At 41.1% G+C, this 19,116-nt stretch overlaps 3 protein-coding genes across 6 annotated transcripts in view; all 3 read right to left on the minus strand.

Moving 5' to 3' along the window:
• Positions 1 to 1,713, minus strand: part of galcb (galactosylceramidase b) — a 31,651-nt gene extending 29,938 nt beyond the window's left edge. Inside the window, exons 1-3 of one of the 4 annotated variants that reach the window (XR_006374679.1) lie at positions 1,516 to 1,713; positions 1,313 to 1,381; positions 1,139 to 1,202 (exon numbers count right to left, since the gene is read on the minus strand). Coding sequence is in view for 3 of the 4 variants with exons in the window: in XM_044167815.1 (XP_044023750.1) it covers positions 1,139 to 1,202; positions 1,313 to 1,381; positions 1,516 to 1,653 (271 nt within the window). In the remaining variant the exon portion in view is untranslated. The remainder of the gene's footprint in view (positions 1 to 1,138; positions 1,203 to 1,312; positions 1,382 to 1,515) is intronic. The other 3 variants (XM_044167815.1, XM_044167816.1, XM_044167817.1) reach the window with 3 other exon arrangements.
• Positions 1,714 to 2,752: 1,039 nt separating this feature from the next.
• On the minus strand, positions 2,753 to 17,781 carry LOC122862366 (GTPase IMAP family member 9-like). Its single transcript, XM_044167825.1, has 2 exons — positions 17,572 to 17,781; positions 2,753 to 5,048 (listed from the first exon to the last, which is right to left on the minus strand). The coding sequence occupies exons 1-2, from the start codon at positions 17,591 to 17,593 to the stop codon at positions 4,285 to 4,287; spliced, it is 786 nt and encodes a 261-aa protein (XP_044023760.1). The 5' UTR covers positions 17,594 to 17,781; the 3' UTR covers positions 2,753 to 4,284.
• Positions 6,049 to 15,728, minus strand: LOC122862364 (GTPase IMAP family member 9-like). The gene is made up of 4 exons (XM_044167822.1): positions 15,344 to 15,728; positions 14,798 to 14,860; positions 14,595 to 14,606; positions 6,049 to 7,330 (listed from the first exon to the last, which is right to left on the minus strand). Exons 2-4 carry the CDS (start codon positions 14,844 to 14,846, stop codon positions 6,363 to 6,365), a joined length of 1,029 nt encoding a protein of 342 aa, XP_044023757.1. The 5' UTR covers positions 14,847 to 14,860; positions 15,344 to 15,728; the 3' UTR covers positions 6,049 to 6,362.
• Positions 17,782 to 19,116: the final 1,335 nt, after the last annotated feature.

Below are 19,116 nucleotides of genomic sequence, written 5' to 3' on the forward strand. Positions count from 1 at the left end.
TGTCAATATTTTTATTTGGCCAATCTCAGTCAAAAACTAACTTCACCAATACACCGCTTGAACCAGTTGTCACACTTTTTAATTCAGCAAATCACTTCACAGTATTATAAAAGGGGGAGGTCCACAAACAACTCTAACTCAGCTAGCCAGCTTTCTCCATATGGCTTATCAACTCTTTGATCATAACAGAATATAGTAACTTTCACCGCTGCACATTTTCGAAAGGCCACCGCAAGAAAACATGTTCTTGGTTTAGATTATCAAACAAACAATAGATCATAGATGTTTGTTTCTGGCTTCCAGCATTAGCTAGCAAGAATTCAAGATCGTGCCCAGTGGGCAGAGAAGGGTCCAGGTCCAACTGCAGTCCTCCTTCCTGAGGCCACTAGTTCTGTGAGCCAATGGGGTTTGAGCATTCGAGCATTTGAGCTTTCACGTATTTCACCTTAGCAGTCCACCAAAATCTGTTTCTAAACAAATTTGAGATGATAAATAAGCAATCCAGTTGCTAAAACTTCACTCATTTTAGATCTACAATGCCTAATTTAAAAAAAGTTTGTTCCGACTTTCGTAAGGCAAGGGCAGTACTGCACTTCTGGTTTCCACTGCTTTTCTAGCCTGTTAGCTTACTACCCTATGAGAAAGATGATTAGCCGAATTAAAAACTGATTGACAGTTCCCCTGCCCATTCAAAGTGTCTGGTCTGCAGATATACCCTACTGGGTATGGATCGGGCACTCCTTCCACGGAGGTCCCCATGTTGCACCGCCATGTTTCTACAGTAATCCAGAACGGACAAACCAAACACTGGCTCTAGATAGGGCCGTTAGCGTTTTGCGAGTTTTGCGGCCACCGTAGTTTCTCCTACACGCTTGGAAGGGGAGGGTGAGGCGAGCGGGGTTCAAATGGTTGCAAACTGCAATTTCAGCACTAGATGCCACTAAATCCTCCACACCGGACCTTTTAAAAGCTTTGGGCTCTTGACTGTTGGTCTGAAAAAACTACTAAGTTAATTTGAAGCTGTCACCTTGGGCTCATGGGACATCTATTGGGCATTTTCCACTATTTTCTGACAATTAATAGAGTTAAATATTGATGAAATACAGAAATAGTTGTAGTGGAACTAAATATCACTCACCAGTAGTTTGAGCGTCTCCTCCAATCTCCACCTTCAGTATGTGCAAAGAGGCTCCAAAGTTTGGCTGAAGAAAAAAAGTTAAAAAAGTTAAAAAAAAAAAAAAAAAGGCATAACAGTTTGTTTCCAAGTACTTTAAACTGGACTGTATGAATGACTTGCATCATATCATCATACCTTAAAAAGGTAGTCTAATATCTGGCTGCGGTATGGCTCAGCATAATTGACCAGTAAGCGAGACGTCGCCTAAAGGACCAAGTAGATAAACTGTTACACGAGAAGACGGACAACGATAACAGAAATATTCAGGCAGCTGACTTTACGTCCTCCTGTCGACTGTATCGCACCAGGAAATAACGATACAAACTGACTGAACTCACCCCTCCGCCGCTCAAACCTCCAATTCCGTCAAAAACTCTCCCCAGACCCTCTTTATCGTCCAGTACATAAGTCTGAGCAGAGCAGAACTCCAAAGCCAAACCGAGAAATAAAGCAATCCCTGACACTCGGTAGTCCATCCTGGCAAACCGGGGTCTCTACACGGTGCGCGCGGCTGCTTGTGCACGCTCACGCCTTCTGTAAGTCACATGATAGCGCTGCTGCGGTCACGTGGTCTCAGCACTCATTGAATTTTCGGTGATTTCCAAGGTTTATTTTCAAACATAAAATACAAGTCCGTGAACTAAGCACATTTCATTTCAAATCAGGTAGGTTTTTAGTTAACATTATTTTCTAAATCGATAACAAAATACAACCAACTATAATTGTTTTTAGATTGAAAAAAGTATATTCTGACATCAAATACATATCCTGCTGGATTGCATGCGGCTGGACATCTATAATGCCCTGCTTTTCCCTCCGCAAGGACAACATTAAAAAACTAAATAAATCAAATAAAAACAGTATTCTTAAGTTTCTTTGACGATATCTATAAAACATTTTGGGCATTTTTACACCAAATCATGAAAATATATAGTTTGGCAACTGTCAGTTATATTAATACAATGACAGCTCGCCCTTTGTGTGTTAAAGCCCAGTACAAAATGTGACAGTTTAAATGAAAAGGACAGTGATTAACATGATCCCAGAAGTCCCGTCTACATAAAAAGATATGTTCTGTCATTTGTGGTTCCAAATAACTACTGTAACTGATGAGGGAATTATATCTAAGGTAAATTCTGGTTGTGCTGCCTATTATATTATACATTGCCAAAATTCCATCTGTATTTTATATGTGAACAATAAGCATTCATAAAATGAATGTTCATTTTCAAGACTCACACAAACCTTTACCAAATTTCCATGAATTGCAATACAGGACACAGTCACCGGGTGTCACTGTTGTCCACCTAAACACACTGAATCACCTCAGCCAGTTTGCTTGATTCATCATCTCACACATTATTCCCGTCAGAAAACAGAGCAGGACAGACACTGATTACAGTTAAACTTGTTTTCTTCTTGTCTGACGGGTTAACGGAGCTCTCTGAAGAGGTTTGTCTGTTTCAACCAGAATGAATATACAGCTGAACTGTTTGGTTCAATCCAGAATCTTCTGAAGTATCATTGTTCCTTCAGTGTGGCACATGAATTGTCTTGAGTATTATAAATTAAAGATTCTTTTTTGAAAGTGCTCTAATGCTACCAATTTTCCATATTTATACAAATGTACACAGAGCACATTCACAGCCATAAAACATAATACCATGTTAAACATAAAATACAAAATACAAACATATATGCATTTACATACATACATATATACATTTGCTCCAACTTAACAGATTTACTCCAATCTACCCTGTTTCCACGATCCGGCCATCCATCAGTCCATTCTATATACCCACCGTTCCTGTTCAGGGCCACGGGGGCTGGAACGTATCCCAGCATGCACTGCGCAAGAGGAAGAGTACACCTGCGTCTTGCACTCTGTCTCAGGGCTAACACACATATAGTTTGTCCAACTAAAATATTCCACAAACCTCTTAATATAACAGTTTACACATACTGTACAGGTTCTTAAAGAACACCAGAGAATACTCACACTGCCCAACACATTATACAAATACATGCAATGAATTCTTACCATTTTTATCCAAATCAGCCAACACACAAACACTTTTTCACATAAACAATGCATCAACGTCCTAGTCAACAAAATTGCCAGAATATAATATGAACACAGAAGAGCTCAAGACACACTCCCCATATCCAAGTTAACATCATTCATCAAGTCTTGTACCTAAAACTCAATATCGGCCTACATATAAACAGGATAATAAAACATGTACCATACACACAGAGTTCTTCCAACAGTTTGTGTTTCCCTTTCCTGTTTCAACATGACATGCCAGCCTGCACAAAGCAGCTCCATTCAGAGATGCTTTGCCCTCTGGTGTGGAGGATCAACCCATCCAACATCGTGTGGACAGTCTTCCCAGAAGCAGTTGAGGCAGAGGAGGCCATTTTAGCAGCAAATTATAGCATTTTACAATTGTTTGGCACGCACGCATTCACTGGTTCCAGCTTCTCAAACGTCTTTTATGATAGTAAACTAAATATCTTTGGGTTCTGGACTGTTGGTTGGACAAAACAAGACATTTTAAGATGTCACCACGGGCTCTGGGAAACTGTGATGGGAATTGTTTTGCTAATTTGACATTTTTTAGACCAACAGATTAACTGAAACAATATTCGGTAGATTAATCAATGATGAAAATAATGGTTAGCTACAACCCTAAAATGCTGTCATGCCCGTGGTGTTCTGGTCTTTTGGCCATGTAGTGTATGGATACAGGAAGACCTGTGAACATGACCAAACACATGGTATAAAACTTTTATGTTGTGTAACTTTTGAATTCAATTGCAAAAATTCAAAGATGCCATTCATTGTAACGCCTAACATTCAAGATGCATTCTGTGTGTACGAAATCACTCAACTCCCCTACATCCTCTTGGCTGAACCACTTTGAACACGACATACACACATGAACCAACGTACAAATGTGTATGCAGCTGGGGAGCCACGGGAAGACCAAAGCTTCCCTGGCTGTGTTCAGGTTTGTGGAAAGTGACCTTTAGACCCAGATAAAAATACCTTCAGTCCTAAAGCTCCCCATCTACTGACAGAGCCGGGACACCTCCAGCTCCTACTGCAGAAGACATTTACTGTGTTTCGTTGGCCCTCCTGTTAAATTAATTTCTCTCTCAAGTTCAGCCTTCAGGGTGTCCCTCCTCTGCTGCTCTGCTGCCTTCAGCTCCTTTGAAAGTCTTCGTTTCTCTTTCTTTGAGGCCTTCTTTGCTTTTCTGAACATCTGTGCGGTGTAGTGCCCTCCGCCATTCTCCAGAGTCATTCTGTCAATTTTCTGCAGGAGCTGATCAGTCTGTTCCTGGTCTTTCTCTCGGTTGTTGAAGACGTGATATCTCCCATAGTATACCTGAATGAGCTCTTTGAGTTCTTCGCTCTTTGAAACAAAGCTTTCAATAGTTAGTTTCTTTAGTTTGTCTCCATGTGTGAACAACACTAGTGTGTATTTAGCTGCCTCCTCACCAAAAGTGCTTTGAATCAACCTCACGGTGTCTTTCTCCTCCTGGGTGAACCTGTCCAGTTTCAGAACCAGCAGGAAGGCGTGAGGACCAGGGGCAGACAGAGAAATACACCGCTCGATCTTCTCCAACACTTCTTCTTGGGTGAAATTAGTGTCAAACAGCCCCGGAGTGTCGATGACGGCCACGTTTCGACCTCTTACCTCTCCCTCAGCTCTCTTGCATTGAAGTGTCCAGGAAGAAGAAGACAGTTGAGACTCAAACGCTTCTCTCCCCAAGATGATGTTTCCCGCCGTGCTCTTCCCCACTCCAGTCTTCCCCACCACAATGATGCGGAGTTCATCACTCTTCTTCTGCTTCTCAGATCCTGTTGAGATCAAATATAGCAACATCCTTTCAGCATTATGTTCTTTTTGTGCTGCACTGTATAAAATATTGAACTTTAATTCAGATTTGCACTATGAACAAACATCACAGAGCAAGATGGTTTTTGTCTTTCTCAGAATGTCAAGCAACAAACATTAGAGCAGAAAGATAGAAAGCCCTTCACAATAACATAGCACTAACACACTGTAGTTGAGAGGCGACACACTATTTTATTTTAATATATATGTACAGTAGAAAACACGTTTACAGCTTACTTTAGAGATATACAGAAAAAATGACTGATGCATTTTACTGTTGTAGCTGGTTGAGGCAGAGCTAATTTTAACTGGTTTACATACATGATTTTCATTTTTGATCAATCTGCTGATTATTTTCTTGATTCATCAGTTAATTGTTTGGTTTGCAAAAAGTCTGAAAATAGTGAGAAGTACCCGTCACAATTTCCCTGAGCCCAAAGTGACATCTTCACAATGCTTGTTTGGTCCAACCAACAGACCAAATGTTTACTGCAATTTAAGACAAGGAAAAGCAGCAAATTTAGTAAGCTGTAAGCACAAAGTGTTTAATCAATGAATCATTTTGGCTCTAATGAGCTGTAATGGACAGTTTAATCTACAGCAAAGCACCATAGTTTCTAAACTCAAGTAACCAGTAACCACGGCTGCCAGATAAATGTAGTGCAGTAAAAATACAATATTTCCCTCTGAATTGAAGTCGTTAAAAAACTAGTGACCAGCTGTTTTAGAAAATACGTTTCTTTTTTAAATTAAACTATATATTTGTGAGGTGTTTTAATTTTTTACGAGTAGGGAAGTCAGAAAGCACTGAGAGACGGACTGACACATTTGTTGGTTTTGGTCTTTTGGGGATTTGTTGACAGAAACAAAGTAAAGAAGCCTTTTCCTTTAATACAGAGTTGTCTGTTGTTACAAAAGACAAATATGTACATCAATTCAAGAAATGAATGTACAGAACCCACATACAGTTTAACATTGTTTATTTAGATGCTACACATGTACATCATGGTAAATACATTAATGATTTTAATTATAAAACGCAAATATTACACAGTCAAGACGCAGCATAATACAAGTCGATTAGCTCTACATATTCCAGGTACAAAATATTTCAATTATTGACAAAAAGTGATTATTAGAGTCATCTGTAATGCAAATTATTTGTGCAAAGAGTTTACTAAGAAGAAACTGCAGATTACACTAGACTAGAGGACTGTATTTTTCCTGGAAAATAATCAAATATAAACATCATCATTTAACTGCGTATTGTAATGTCTTTATTGCACATGGCAATGCTCTGAGACTCTTATCGATAAAGCACCAACAGCCGCTCCAGCAGCCGCTCCAGCTGCGACTCCAACTACCAAACCAATTGGACCTGCTGCAATTCCGAGCAGACCGCCGACAGCAGCACCACAGGCTGTTGCTATAGCTATTACCGGAGCAGCGACAAACTCATTTGATCTTTCAGCTCGAGCTCTGGCGTCATACTCATATCTGCTATGCAGCCGCTTCTCCTCCTTGCGGTAGGCCTCCTCTACATATTTGGCTTTCAGTTCATCCAGCTCTCTCTGCCTCCGTGCTTCCGACTCCTTCAGGAGTCGCTGTTTCTCCTTCTCTATGGCTGCCTCTGCTCTCATGAACATTTCGTTGGTGTAGTAGCCTCCACCGTTAGCCATAGTCATCTTGTCAATTTTGTCCAGGAGCTGACTGGTTTGTTCAGGGTCTTTGATTACGTTATTACAGACATGGTATCGATTGTAGCACTTCCGAATGATGGCTTTCAGGTCAGGACTCTGTGAAATATAGCCCTCAATGGTTTGCTTCTCCAGCTGGTCTCCATGTGTGAACAACACCATTGTGTATTTATCTGCATCTTCACCAAAAGTGGTCTGAATCATCTTCACGGTTTCCTTCTCCTCCTGCGTGAATCTGCCCAGCTGAAGAACTACCAGGAAGGCGTGAGGACCAGGAGCAGACAGAGAGATGCAGATCTTGATCCTCTTCAACACTTCTTCTTGGGTGAAATTAGTGTCAAACAGCCCTGGAGTGTCGATGACGGCGACCTTTCGACCTTCGACGGACCCCTTGGCTTTCTGGCATTCAGACGTCTGGGAAGACGGAGATAGTTCAGACTCGAACGCTTCTCTCCCCAGGATGGTGTTTCCCGCAGCGCTCTTCCCCACTCCGGTCTTCCCGACTAGAACAATCCTCCTTTCATTTGGATCTGTGGCACCACTGAACCCTGTCGGACAGAGATACACCGTTCGTCATACAGTACTGCTTGTCAAACAGAGGGGCATGTGTACAGACTCAAGATGGAAAAGAAAGATCTCAGCTGACTACATTTTTGAAAATGATCACCTCTCACAAGACAATATCACTTCAAGCCAACAGTCGAGTTACAAGGCTGAAAAAACCCAGCTGTTTAGCTTGATGACAGTGCATTTTTGATGTTATCCAACAGGTTTGGAAATTTCTAGTATCCAACAAGCCAAAGAGTTTTCTCAGCTCACAGCATCATGTAAGTGTAAATGTCGGCAAGGCAAGTTTATTTGTATAGCACCTTTCAACAACAAGGGAATTCAAAGTGCTTTACACAGGACATAAAAGGCATTAAGAAAAGCTCTAACAGAAACAAGGCTTTTAAAGAGTAAAACAAAATAGAAGATTAAAATATGCTAAACTAGAATAAGACAGATTCAACAGTAGAATTTAAATTACAGTGCAGTGCAAGATATGAATAAGTAGTCCAAAATTGCATTAAACAAAATACAGTGGAAAACAGAAAAGTCTTAAGCCCTGATGTAAAAGAACTGAGAGTTGGATCAGACTTCAAGTTTTCTGGGAGTTCGTGACTACACCAAGATTGTGTGTAGCTTGGTTTGTGGTCCACTGAAGCTAAGCACTGACTTTTAATCGCTCTTCTTTGTGTCCAAACACAATAATTTCAGTTTTATCTTTGTTTAACTGAAGAACATTTTGGCAACATTTGGCCAATCACTGATTTGTTCAATGCACTTACTCGGTGCTTATATGGAACCATAGTCACCTGGTGATATCATTGTCTGACTGACTATACTGAAAGGTTGGGTTGATAAAGAAAAAAAATGTGGATTGCCCTGGGTGCCAACTACGAGCCGCATTTTTCCTGGTCGCATCCAGTTGCATCATTTCCCATTTCTCTTTTGCCTCATTTCCTGTTGTCTCTCTACTGACAGGTATCTAATAAAGGCATACAATCCCCCCAAAAAAAAATAAAAAAAAAAAAAAAAGGATTGATAAAAAGTATATGGAATAACTTAGTTAAAAATTATGTCTTAATATCATATGGCTATGTAGCCTACAAGGAATTTCCTTAATCAATCATCAACCATATGAACAATTAATTTAAAGCTATTAAAATGCTAAAACAAAATTAAATGTTTTTCCCCCTCAATAAATGCTTTATTTAAATATCAAGCCCATAAATAAAATTTATTTCAGTATCTGTCCTCACAGCACAACCATGTACTTTGGGCATTTGAATCATAAATAACTACAAGTAAATAGCATGCATGCAGCATTTACAGCAAAACTGGCTACTCCAGCACTGAAAATGTGCAAAATGTTTGTGCTGAGTTCAACTTTGGTGAATTTTGGAGAGGGACCTGGCTGCAGACATGCGGATCTCCGCAAGAGGCACCGCTGTCCTCAGCAGTGGAAGTTGGTCTTCATGTAATTTTTGCGTGAACATCTACATTGCACATGTGGCAGAAAATGAAAAAAGACGAAATACAACAACTTTATTCACTGATTTTGGTGAAATTTGATCATATTTTATGGAGCAAATATTTTCTGGTTTTCCCTCTGATGTCCTCCGTCTGTTCTATCTCAACTCTCCGTCATTTACACAGTTTCCTGATGGCGAGGACTGGTGCCAGAATGGGCACCAGAACCGGAAAGAAAATATTTTCTCCATAAAATATGATCCGGTTTCACCAAAATCAGTGAATAAAGTTATTGTGTTTTTGTACAGTAATCAGTGAGGCCCGCCCCCCAGAAACACGTTGCTTCGATGTCAATTGTTTTCCCAACTTAATTCTTCTCTCATATGTGGTCTGATAAATAGGAAAATTCATCAAAATTAAGTGCCCCATATCGCTACTTAACCAAAACCAGTGAATAAAGTTATGAAGTTGTACTTTACAGTAAGGCCTGCCACACAAAAAAGACCAACTTCCGCTGCTGAGGTCACGTGATTCCCTGTGTAGGAGATGCTCTTGCGGAGATCCACCATTTGTGTCTGCAGCAAGGTATTCTTGGAATTTTGATCATAAATTGACATTTTATCGAGTTTTTAAGCCAAGTTTCTACGCTATACTGTTTTCCTGGCTATTGTTTTACCTATTTGTTTTAACTTGGTCATTGGACATATGGATTTTTAAGCTGGCTGTCAACTCGACGTGGTTTACTGAACTACCTCCACTGCTGCTAGCTCAGCTAGGTTTGTTTTGAGCCTCCAGTACTAGACAATGATCCCACTCTTCTGTGGCTCGGCTCACCACTGATCATCACTGGCTCCCCAGAGCATGAAGCCGTTTCAGCTAAGCCTGAAGATCCAAGGCTCCTCATGGGTGCAAAGCCCAAAGTATGGGCCATTTCTGCTCGGTCAAGTCTTCCTCCTCCTCTCGCTGCAAGTTACTGAAAGAGGCAGTGATCAGGAGAAGCTCTGGGGGTCTCATTCGTTCTGAGACAGCAGAGAACACCTCTGCTGAGGAGGACGCCTTAATTCGGGTCCAATTTCTACACTGGCCGTTTTAGCAGGATCCTCAGCCTTCATACCTGGCTCCAGTCTACCTGCAGTACCCATGATGTTGGTTTTATTCACAATTTTAACTTATTCTGGGATCGTTCTTCCTTGTTTGCACGAGATGATCTTCACCCATCAGCCACACTCAGCCGTCACGCTTGCAGTTAGTCCGTAAAAGTGCTAAAAGCTTAAAATCCACAATAAAGTCCATAAAAGTGCTTCTTTTCTTCTTTTCCTGTCGGCTGTTCCCTTTCAGGGGTCGCCACAGCGAATCATGCGCCTCCATCTAACCCTGTCCTCTGCATCCTCTTCACTCACACCAATTAACTTCATGTCCTCTCTCACTACATCCATAAATCTCCTCTTTGGTCTTCCTCTAGACCTCCTGCCTGGCAGCTCCAACCTCATCATCCTTCTACCAATATATTCACAGTCTCTCCTCTGAACATTTCCAAACCACCTCAGTCTGGCCTCTCTGACTTTATCTCCGAAACATCTAACATGAGATGTCCCTCTGATGTACTCATTCCTGATCCTGTCTGTCCTCGTCACTCCCAAAGAGAACCTCAACATCTTAAGCTCTGCTACCTCCGGCTCTGCCTCTTGTCTTTTCTTCAGTGCCACTGTCTCTAAGCTGTACAACATCGCTGGTCTCACCGCCGTCTTGAACACTTTTCCTTTCATTCTTGCTGATACTCTTTTATCACACAACACATCTGACACTTTTCTCCACCCGCTCCAACCTGCTTACACTCGCCTCTTCACCTCTTTTCCACAGTCTCCATTGCTCTGAACCGTTGACCCTAAGTACTTGAAGTCCTGCACCTTCTTCACCTCTGCTCCCTGTAACCTCGCCGTTCCACCTGGGTCCCTCTCATTGACACACATGTATTCTGTCTTACTGAGGCTAAGCTTCATTCCTCTGTTAGAAGAAGGGGCTCAGAGCCGATCCTTGATGCAGACCCACCTCCACCTTGAACTCCTCTGTCACACCTACAGCACACCTCACCACGGTCTTACAGCTCTCATACATGTCCTGCACCACTCTAACATACTTCTCTGCCACTCCAGACTTCCTCATACAATACCACAGCTCCTCTCTTGGAACCCTGTCATACGCTTTCTCTAAATCTACGAAGACACAATGTAACTCCCTATGACCTTCTCTGTACTTCTCCATCAGTATCCTCAAAGCAAATACTGCATCTGTTGTACTCTTTCTAGGCATAAAACCATATTGCTGCTCACAAATGCTCACCTCTGCCCTTAGCCTAGCTTCCACTACTCTTTCCCACAACTTCAATGTAGTGCTCATCAGCTTTATTCCTCTGTAGCTGCCACAGCTCTACACATCTCCCTTGTTCTTAAAAATTGGCACCAGTACACATTTCCTCCATTCCTCGGGCATCCTCTCACTCTCCAAGATCTTGTTAAACAAACTAGTCAGAAACTCTACTGCCACCTCTCCTAGACACTTCCATACCTCCACAGGTATGTCATCAGGACCAACCTTTCCACTCTTCATCCTCTTCAACGTCCTCCTCACTTCACTCTTGCTAATCTTTGCTACTTCCTGCTCCACACCAGTCACTTCTTCTACTCTTCGTTCCCTTTAATTTTCCTCATTCATCAACTCTTCAAAGTACTCCTTCCATCTTCCCATCACACTCCTGGCACCTGTCAATACATTTCCATCCTTATCTTTAATCACCCTAACCTGCTGCACATCCTTCCCATCTCTATCTCTTTGTTTGGCCAACCTGTACAAATCCACCTCTCCCTCTTTAGTGTCCAACCTAGCATACAAGTCCTCATATGCTCTTTGTTTGGCCTTTGCCACCTCTACCTTCACCTTACGCTGCATCTCCCTGTACTCCTGTCTACTCTCTTCAGTCCTCTCAGTGTCCCACTTCTTCTTAGCTAACCTCTTTCTCTGTATACACTCCTGCACTTCCTCGTTCCACCACCAAGTCTCCTTGTCCACTTTCCTCTTTCCAGATGACACACCGAGTACCCTCCTACCTGTCTCCCTGATCACATTAGCTGTAGTGGTCCAGTCATCTGGGAGCACTTCCTGACCACTGAGTCTGTCTCAGCTCCTCCCTGAAAACTACATATCATTCTTCCTTTTTCAACTTCCACCACTTCACTTCGTCGTCTGCTCTGCCTTTGTCCTCTTCATCTTCCTCACCACCAGAGTCATTTTACACACTACCATCCTGTGTTGTCTGGCTACACTCTCCCCTACCACTACTTTACAGTCACTGGTCTCTTTCAGATTACAACGTCTACACAAGATGTAGTCCACCTGAGTGCTTCTACCTCCGCTCTTATATGTCACCCTATGTTCCTGCCTCTTCTGGAAGAAAGTGTTCACTACAGCCATTTCCATCCTCTTTGCAAAGTCTGCCACCATCTGTCCTTCTGCGTTCCTGTCCTGAAGACCAAACCTGCCCATCACATTCTCATCACCTCTGTTCCCTTGACCTACATGCCCATTGAAATCTGCACCAATCACCACTCTCTCACCTCTGGGGATGCTTTGCATCACTTCATCTAACTCACTCCAGAATTTCTCCTTCTCTTCTAACTCACATCCTACCTGTGGGGCATAACCATAACCAACCATTACATTGAACATCACCCTTTCAATTTCCAGCTTCAGGCTCATCAACCTGTCTGATATTCTTTTCACCTCTAGAACATTCCTCACAAACTCCTCTTTCAGGATAACTCCTACTCCGTTTCTCTTCCTATCTGACCCATGGTAGAACAACTTGAACCCTGCTCCTAAGCTTCTAGCCTTGCTACCTTTCCACCTGGTCTTCTGGACACACAGTATGTCCACCTTCCTTCTCTGCATCTTGTCAATCAACTCTCTAGCCTTCCCTGTCATAGTCCCAACATTCAAAGTCCCTACTGTCAGTCCTACATTCTTAGCTTTCCTCTTTTCTCTCTGCCTACGAACACACCTTCCTCCTCTCCTTCGTCTTTGACGAAGTCCATAAAAGTGCTAAAAGCTTAAAATCCCCAATAATACCCTTAATAAATGTGACTGGCTAGCCTAGCCGCCGGGCTAAAACAAACCTAGCTGACCATTACCCACTTGAACAGTACAGGTGAGCTGGACCCCAGAGAAATCATCCGTCTCTATCCTGACATGCGAGGACTTTCAATCCCAGCTTAATAAAGTGAACAAGGGCAGGGATCTTCTTATTGATTACTTTTAAGGCTCTTCATGGCCTGGCTCCAGACTATATTTTAGACCTTGTAATCCCTTATGAACCTTCACGTAGTTTGAGATCTTCGGGCAGGGGTCTCCTGTCTGTTCCTGAGTCCAGGATGGAAACTAAGGGGGACAGAGCTTTTGCTATCAGGACCCGAGGCTCTGGAACAACTTGCCTAAAGAAATTAGGTTGTCTGAGTCAGTGTCTTTGTTTAAGTCTCTTCTCAAAAGACATTTTTATCTGAAAGCAGATCCTGATTTTACCTGAACTGGCTGTTTATTTTATTGTTTGTTTTATTGCTTTTGTGTATATTATGTGTTTTATTTCTTGCAGTATTTTATTTCTCTTGTTGTGAAGCACTTTGTACTTTATTTTGATAAGTGCTCTATAAATAAAGTTTTATTATTATTATTATTATTATTATCTGGTATGCTGGTTTTGTCTGGACATTTCTTTAAGAAAAATGTGGGATATTCACTGAGAAACTATACTCTCGCACACTGAATAGTTTTGAAGCTCTCTAGGAGGTGTCATTCATTTGCGATCTCTGAGAAGGTCTTGTGGGTATTGGACAGGTATTGTGAGGCCAATACTGTATAGTGAGGCAAAAGAAAAAAACATGGCTGGTGTATGCACCTATTTTCCACAGGTGCATTCGATCAGCTGATTGTTTCTTTTTGCCTCACTATATAAGCCTCACAGTACCTGTGTATTTGCCTGAGGAAGACCTTCTCAGAGTTTGCAACGTCACAAATAAATGATACCTGCTAGGAGGACACTACTCAGTGTATAGGTAAGTCAGATTAAAATGTGAACTCTAACATTTTCAGTCAGTAGTAAAGACAAAAGAAGTGCAAATATAAATGTATTCAAATGTGAACCTTGTTTTTTAAAAACACAAAGTATTTTGACAGTATTTAAAACTATAAATATAAAAGTAAACACATTTATTCAGATAAGATCAACCGACTGGGCCTGTGCAAGACGTAACATCCAGAGTCCATGGGGTGGTGGGGGGGAAAGGGGATAAAGGGTGGGATTGTAGGAATGAGGAAGAGCAGAGGAGGTAACAGTGTAAATTTTTAACATAAAAATAAACTCAACATTAGCCATGATGGTCAGGGCTATGTTTAGGTGTAACAAAATGGGTCCTAAAGGCTAAATTCAAAAGCAGTGACATTGCCAACTGTAAGCAGTTCACTGCGTTTGGAGGTGGTCTTTAAGGCAATTCGATACTGTACATATAATTTCCTCTAGGTGTGAAATGATGTCCATCTTTCAAAAATAGCCCAGGATTGTCATGTCTAATGTGAGGGTGCTCAATCATAACACCATTTAAGCCACGAACAAGTGTAGCCATAACACTCTTGACAAATTTCCTGGCCTTGTCGAGCTTCACCGGATTGGCACCAGCCTCAACCGGCACCTTTTGGGTCACAGATAAAAACATGGTCTTCATGCCAGGGTGCTGATCTCTGCAGCTCTCTCACCAATGATCCACACTGTGATTATGGGAGGAAAATAAATTAGTGTAATAAATGCTACAGGTAATGAAAAATATAAAGTTAGGAGAAAATGGAACAAGGGAGCAACACTTCAAAATATAGATGACAGTCTTTAAAAAATGCTTTTGTCCTTTGAAGACAATGTAAAATCAGCTGTTTAAAGTCAAGTGGCCGAGACTGATATTTACAGTTTATGCTGTGTGTAGCAGGCGTGGTGGAGGCTTCACAGGTGGCCATGACCCCAACAAGGACTGAAAGAAATAAACATCTTGTAACAAATATAAAAGTGCCTTTCTTTCTCAACAGTCATATCTCGCACAGCGCTGCTGGTAGCAGTACACAAATCAAAATGGCGGTGTGGGGAATTACAATCTATCTGTAAGCTGTTATGCACCGACGCATCAGCACTGAGAATCAAACTGCAAGTTACATGCAATCACATGTAGGTAAGTGACATCCAAATAAATGACTCATAACTAAAGTTATGTGAAAATATAAATTCAGGTTAATTGATTTTCTTCAAATTATTCCTTAGACATGTATTGAGTAAACGTTACGCTAGTTCACGGTAACACTGGCCAAACTTCTGCAAGTCTCGACAAAATCTAGTGTTGCAAATGACCATAATTATATATTTTTAAAAAACGATGGCATTTTAAATCTTGTGTAGCAAAATCTCAATAACAGATAAATCATTACTTCAAGTTTTGTTGTATAGCTTCAGGTTAACTTACCTCAAGAGTAAGCTGGGATGACGACTGGGTACCAGCCGTAGACCACCAACCGCATACCACAGGGTTAGCCGGCTAGCAACGTAGAGTAGCATATAGCCTAGCTTCTTAGCCTTAGCTAGCTTGATAACTTCGAGCTAGGTGGGTGTTTTTCAGCAACCGGGCACCTCAGCTCCACCCGCGCTCCACCTCTTTGCCCATTTTTGGTTATCTGGGAGTTGGGCCGAGTGACGCGCTGCCAAGATGGCCACGGCTGGTGACGCCCACTTTGAGCTTCAAAGTGGCTTTAAAGAAACCTATGGAGACTACGTCCATGTTTTATACAGTCTATGGTTTGGTCTCGTCTGTCCTGTTTTTTATGCTCTGCTGCCAAACTGCTATTTGTGATCTGCAAAAATGAAGAAAAGTGTTTGCTCTATACTACTACTTGTGTTGTGTTTATTGTGTGTATGAGTTTTGTGGGCTTTAACCCACCTTATTTGTCATATAAAGCATCTTCGAGTATCTACAAAAGCAATCAATAAATAAAATGTATTGTTATTATTAAATGTAAAAATGTCAATTAATCTTGAGCCCGAGCGCCCCCGGTACCAGGGGCAGCGAGCGCATCTCGCAACAAACACCATATCAGGTAGGTAGGTTTACACATACAAGGATTTTGCTATGGTATTTTGGTTCAAAACAATAAACATAGTAAAAATAAAAAGATAAAGGAGAGTAATCAAATAAAAATAAAATATAAAATTGACAATAAGATATTAAAGAACATTAAAAAATATTTAAAGAAAATTATTATTATTTAAATTACTTTGGCTGACAGGACCACTTTACCGCATGTGCAGAACAGATCAGGCAGCCGGTACGGATTGGGCACTGACACGGGACACAGCGGACTTTCTCACTCTTTGTCGCTCGTTATACTGCGTCACCTGACTTCCTCACTGTGCTTTCAGACCCCCGCCGCCGAGAGCTTCAAAATTCGCTCTGGCTGCCCTGCCAAAACCGCTGTAGAAAGATTCGTGGACGCACTGACATAGATGAAATAGGAGACAAAGTTCGTTTGAATGCTTGGTAACAAAATACAAGCACAGGACTTCTAAATTCCGCTTTGTTGCCGCCGAACCGTGTCATAGCTCACTACCATGAAGTTGCCTGGACTTCAACTCCCCTCGACGCCCACATGCTGCTGCTCGCCGCTGCTTGCTGCTGGCTCACGTAGAAAATGAATGACTGCCGGTCACTTTGACGCTCTCACTGTTGGTCTGAACACCCAGTTAAGGCTTTCTGGCAGCCCTGTGCGTCTCATACAAGCGCTGAAGGGTACCTTGTGCGTCTGTTTACAACACCAAGAGGCATAACAAAACGTCGGTATTTGATACCCTGGGAATGAGAACGGGCTGAAGACCCTGGTATCATTCTCTTGCTCTGGCTGAGACAAATCTATTGATACATCATACATGACTGTGGGGCCTTTTATTCTCCATGTATCCGTCAATAGTCATAAATGAATGTTGATCAGTATTCATTGTGTTTACTAATATTTCAATGTTTTTGGGAGATTTGTTATTTGTAACATTGCTATATGGAAATAATTAGTGTTTTGAAGTAAAACTCCCAGTAAACAGCCAACATGTAAACAATAAACAGGGCCAAAACATGGAGACCGCCTGAGTATCTCTTTATAAATGGCATCATAAATGTTGTATTTTACTGTCTTTTCATCAAATTTACAGTTACAGCTGTAGTCAAGGAGTAGGAGAATGTGTTAATAAGACAACTTTGGATTCACCATGGGGCAAAATTCTCTAACCTAAATTGTTGAAGTAACTAAGTGTTACTGGTAGGACTGTAATGTAACTGTAATGTAATTACTGATTTTCAAATTGTAACCCTTTACACGTTTTGTTACTAAAAAAAGTATACTGTAATGTGATGCTAAGTAGGCACTGCCCAACACTAGAAAATTACACACTGATAAAGAGAAATAAGATAGTTATTGTCATACTTTAACCCTTTTAACTCTAAAATTGAACATTTATCACTTTAACATGGATTAATTCAGCATAGTTCATAGTTCAAAAGGCTGAAAAAATGAATCAATTTAAAAGTATAATCAGAAAAACATGTTCATAAAGTAAACTGTTGTAATATAAATTACTCTCTAACAAAATGAAAGTGAGTATAATTCCACTCTCCTGCCACATTCACAGAAAAAAACATCTGACTCTTACCTTGATAGCGTGCCTTGTTCATGTTGAAAAACCAAAAGCCAAAAGGACCCTGCTGTTGTGTGTCAGATCATGCTATGAATTTTCCTTCTGACGCTTGTCATTGTCACCTTTTTTACCTCCACATGGGCGTTCCCTCTCTCTGTGTTAGACTGGAATTTTTCTAAGCACAAGGAAGTGCAACATGTTTTTAAAATGTACACTGTGAAGTCACAGAGCATGTGGAATGTCACATTTAAATGTTGGCATTTTATGTTGTGTTTCATGTGTGTAAATCAGCTCATATCCACTTAAGAAACATCCAATCACACAGATGCCACTTCCTGTTCTAAAATGAAACCAAATGTAACCAAACATCATACCACAACATAAAGAAAGTTTTTCCTTGCCACTGTCGCCAAATGCTTGTTCATGGTGGGATTTGTTGGGTCTATGTAATTAATATTATAAAGAGTATGGTCTAGACCTGCTCCATAGGAAAAGTGCAACGAGATAACTTCTGTTATGAATTGGCGCTATATAAATAAATAGAATTGAATTGAAATCCTGATAACAACTCGTGTTCAAGGAGCAAACTGGTGTGTCCTGTATTATGAGAAAGCTGGTGTTCATCACACTCTGTACAGGTTCCTTCATCATTCACCTAACTTCTCACCTCTCAGGGCGGCATAGTGGAAAGACTTGAACTTTAGCTCACATGTTTGACAGTGTAGTCAACACCTGCGAGCACAACATGGAACTCCAGTTCTGTCAGGTTTTTGTGCCAGCATTTTAGCATACAGAATGTCAAGTGATTGCAGGGAGCTATTGTCATGCTAAATGAAAAACATCCAGCTTAGTTTACAGAGTGAGCAAAGTTAGCCAGACTTGACAGTTGATGAAGTCTGGGCTTTTATTTATTCAGTTCAAATTCTTCACAATAATATTATACCAGCATTGATACAGTGTCTCAACCTTTTTCTGAAAGTGACCCTAGTTTTAATTCAATTCAATTTTATTTATATAGCACCAATTCATAACAGAAGTTAGATCTAGACCGTACTCTTTGTAATATTAATTACAGAGACACAACAAATCCCACCATGAGCAAGCACTTGGCGACAGTGGCAAGGAAAAACTTCCTTTAAGAGGCAGAAACCTTGGACAGAACCAGACTCAATGGCTGCTGTGTTAGGTTTTCAGAGGGAGGGGGGGAGCCAAAACGCTCATGAACGCTGCAGTCTGACTTTACTTCAAGCTGAGTGGAAGGAGACTGAAATGTAAACAGGTAACAGATTTAAACCTTTGTCTTGTATTAAATAGGCTATAGGTAACAAATATGTCAGTCTTAGAGATATCCCATCATATGTATACAGTAAGTAAGGAAAAGTCCACTTAGGGTCATTACCCAAGCTTTAGAAACGCTCCTTCAAACTTACGTACTTAATGTAGGGCCTACATAACGACTACAGGGCAGTCCACGCTGGCCGCATTAATTTAAAGGAATAGTTTTGGATAGATGTTTTAGATGAGAAGATCGATACCACTCTGACATCTGTGAGATATAGC

The sequence above is a fragment of the Siniperca chuatsi genome, linkage group LG15 (assembly GCF_020085105.1).
Source record: "Siniperca chuatsi isolate FFG_IHB_CAS linkage group LG15, ASM2008510v1, whole genome shotgun sequence".
Classification (NCBI taxonomy): Eukaryota; Metazoa; Chordata; class Actinopteri; order Centrarchiformes; family Sinipercidae; genus Siniperca; species Siniperca chuatsi.

Bases quoted from the DNA above. Each gene is read 5' to 3' on its own strand.
- LOC122862364 (XM_044167822.1), bottom strand. From the start codon at position 14,846: ATGGCCACCTGTGAAGCCTCCACCACGCCTGCTACACACAGCATAAAC.
- LOC122862366 (XM_044167825.1), bottom strand. From the start codon at position 17,593: ATGAACAAGGCACGCTATCAAG. The intron at 5,049-17,571 runs GTAAGAGTCAGA...TGATCTCAACAG, and splicing joins GAACAAGGCACGCTATCAAG to GATCTGAGAAGCAGAAGAAG.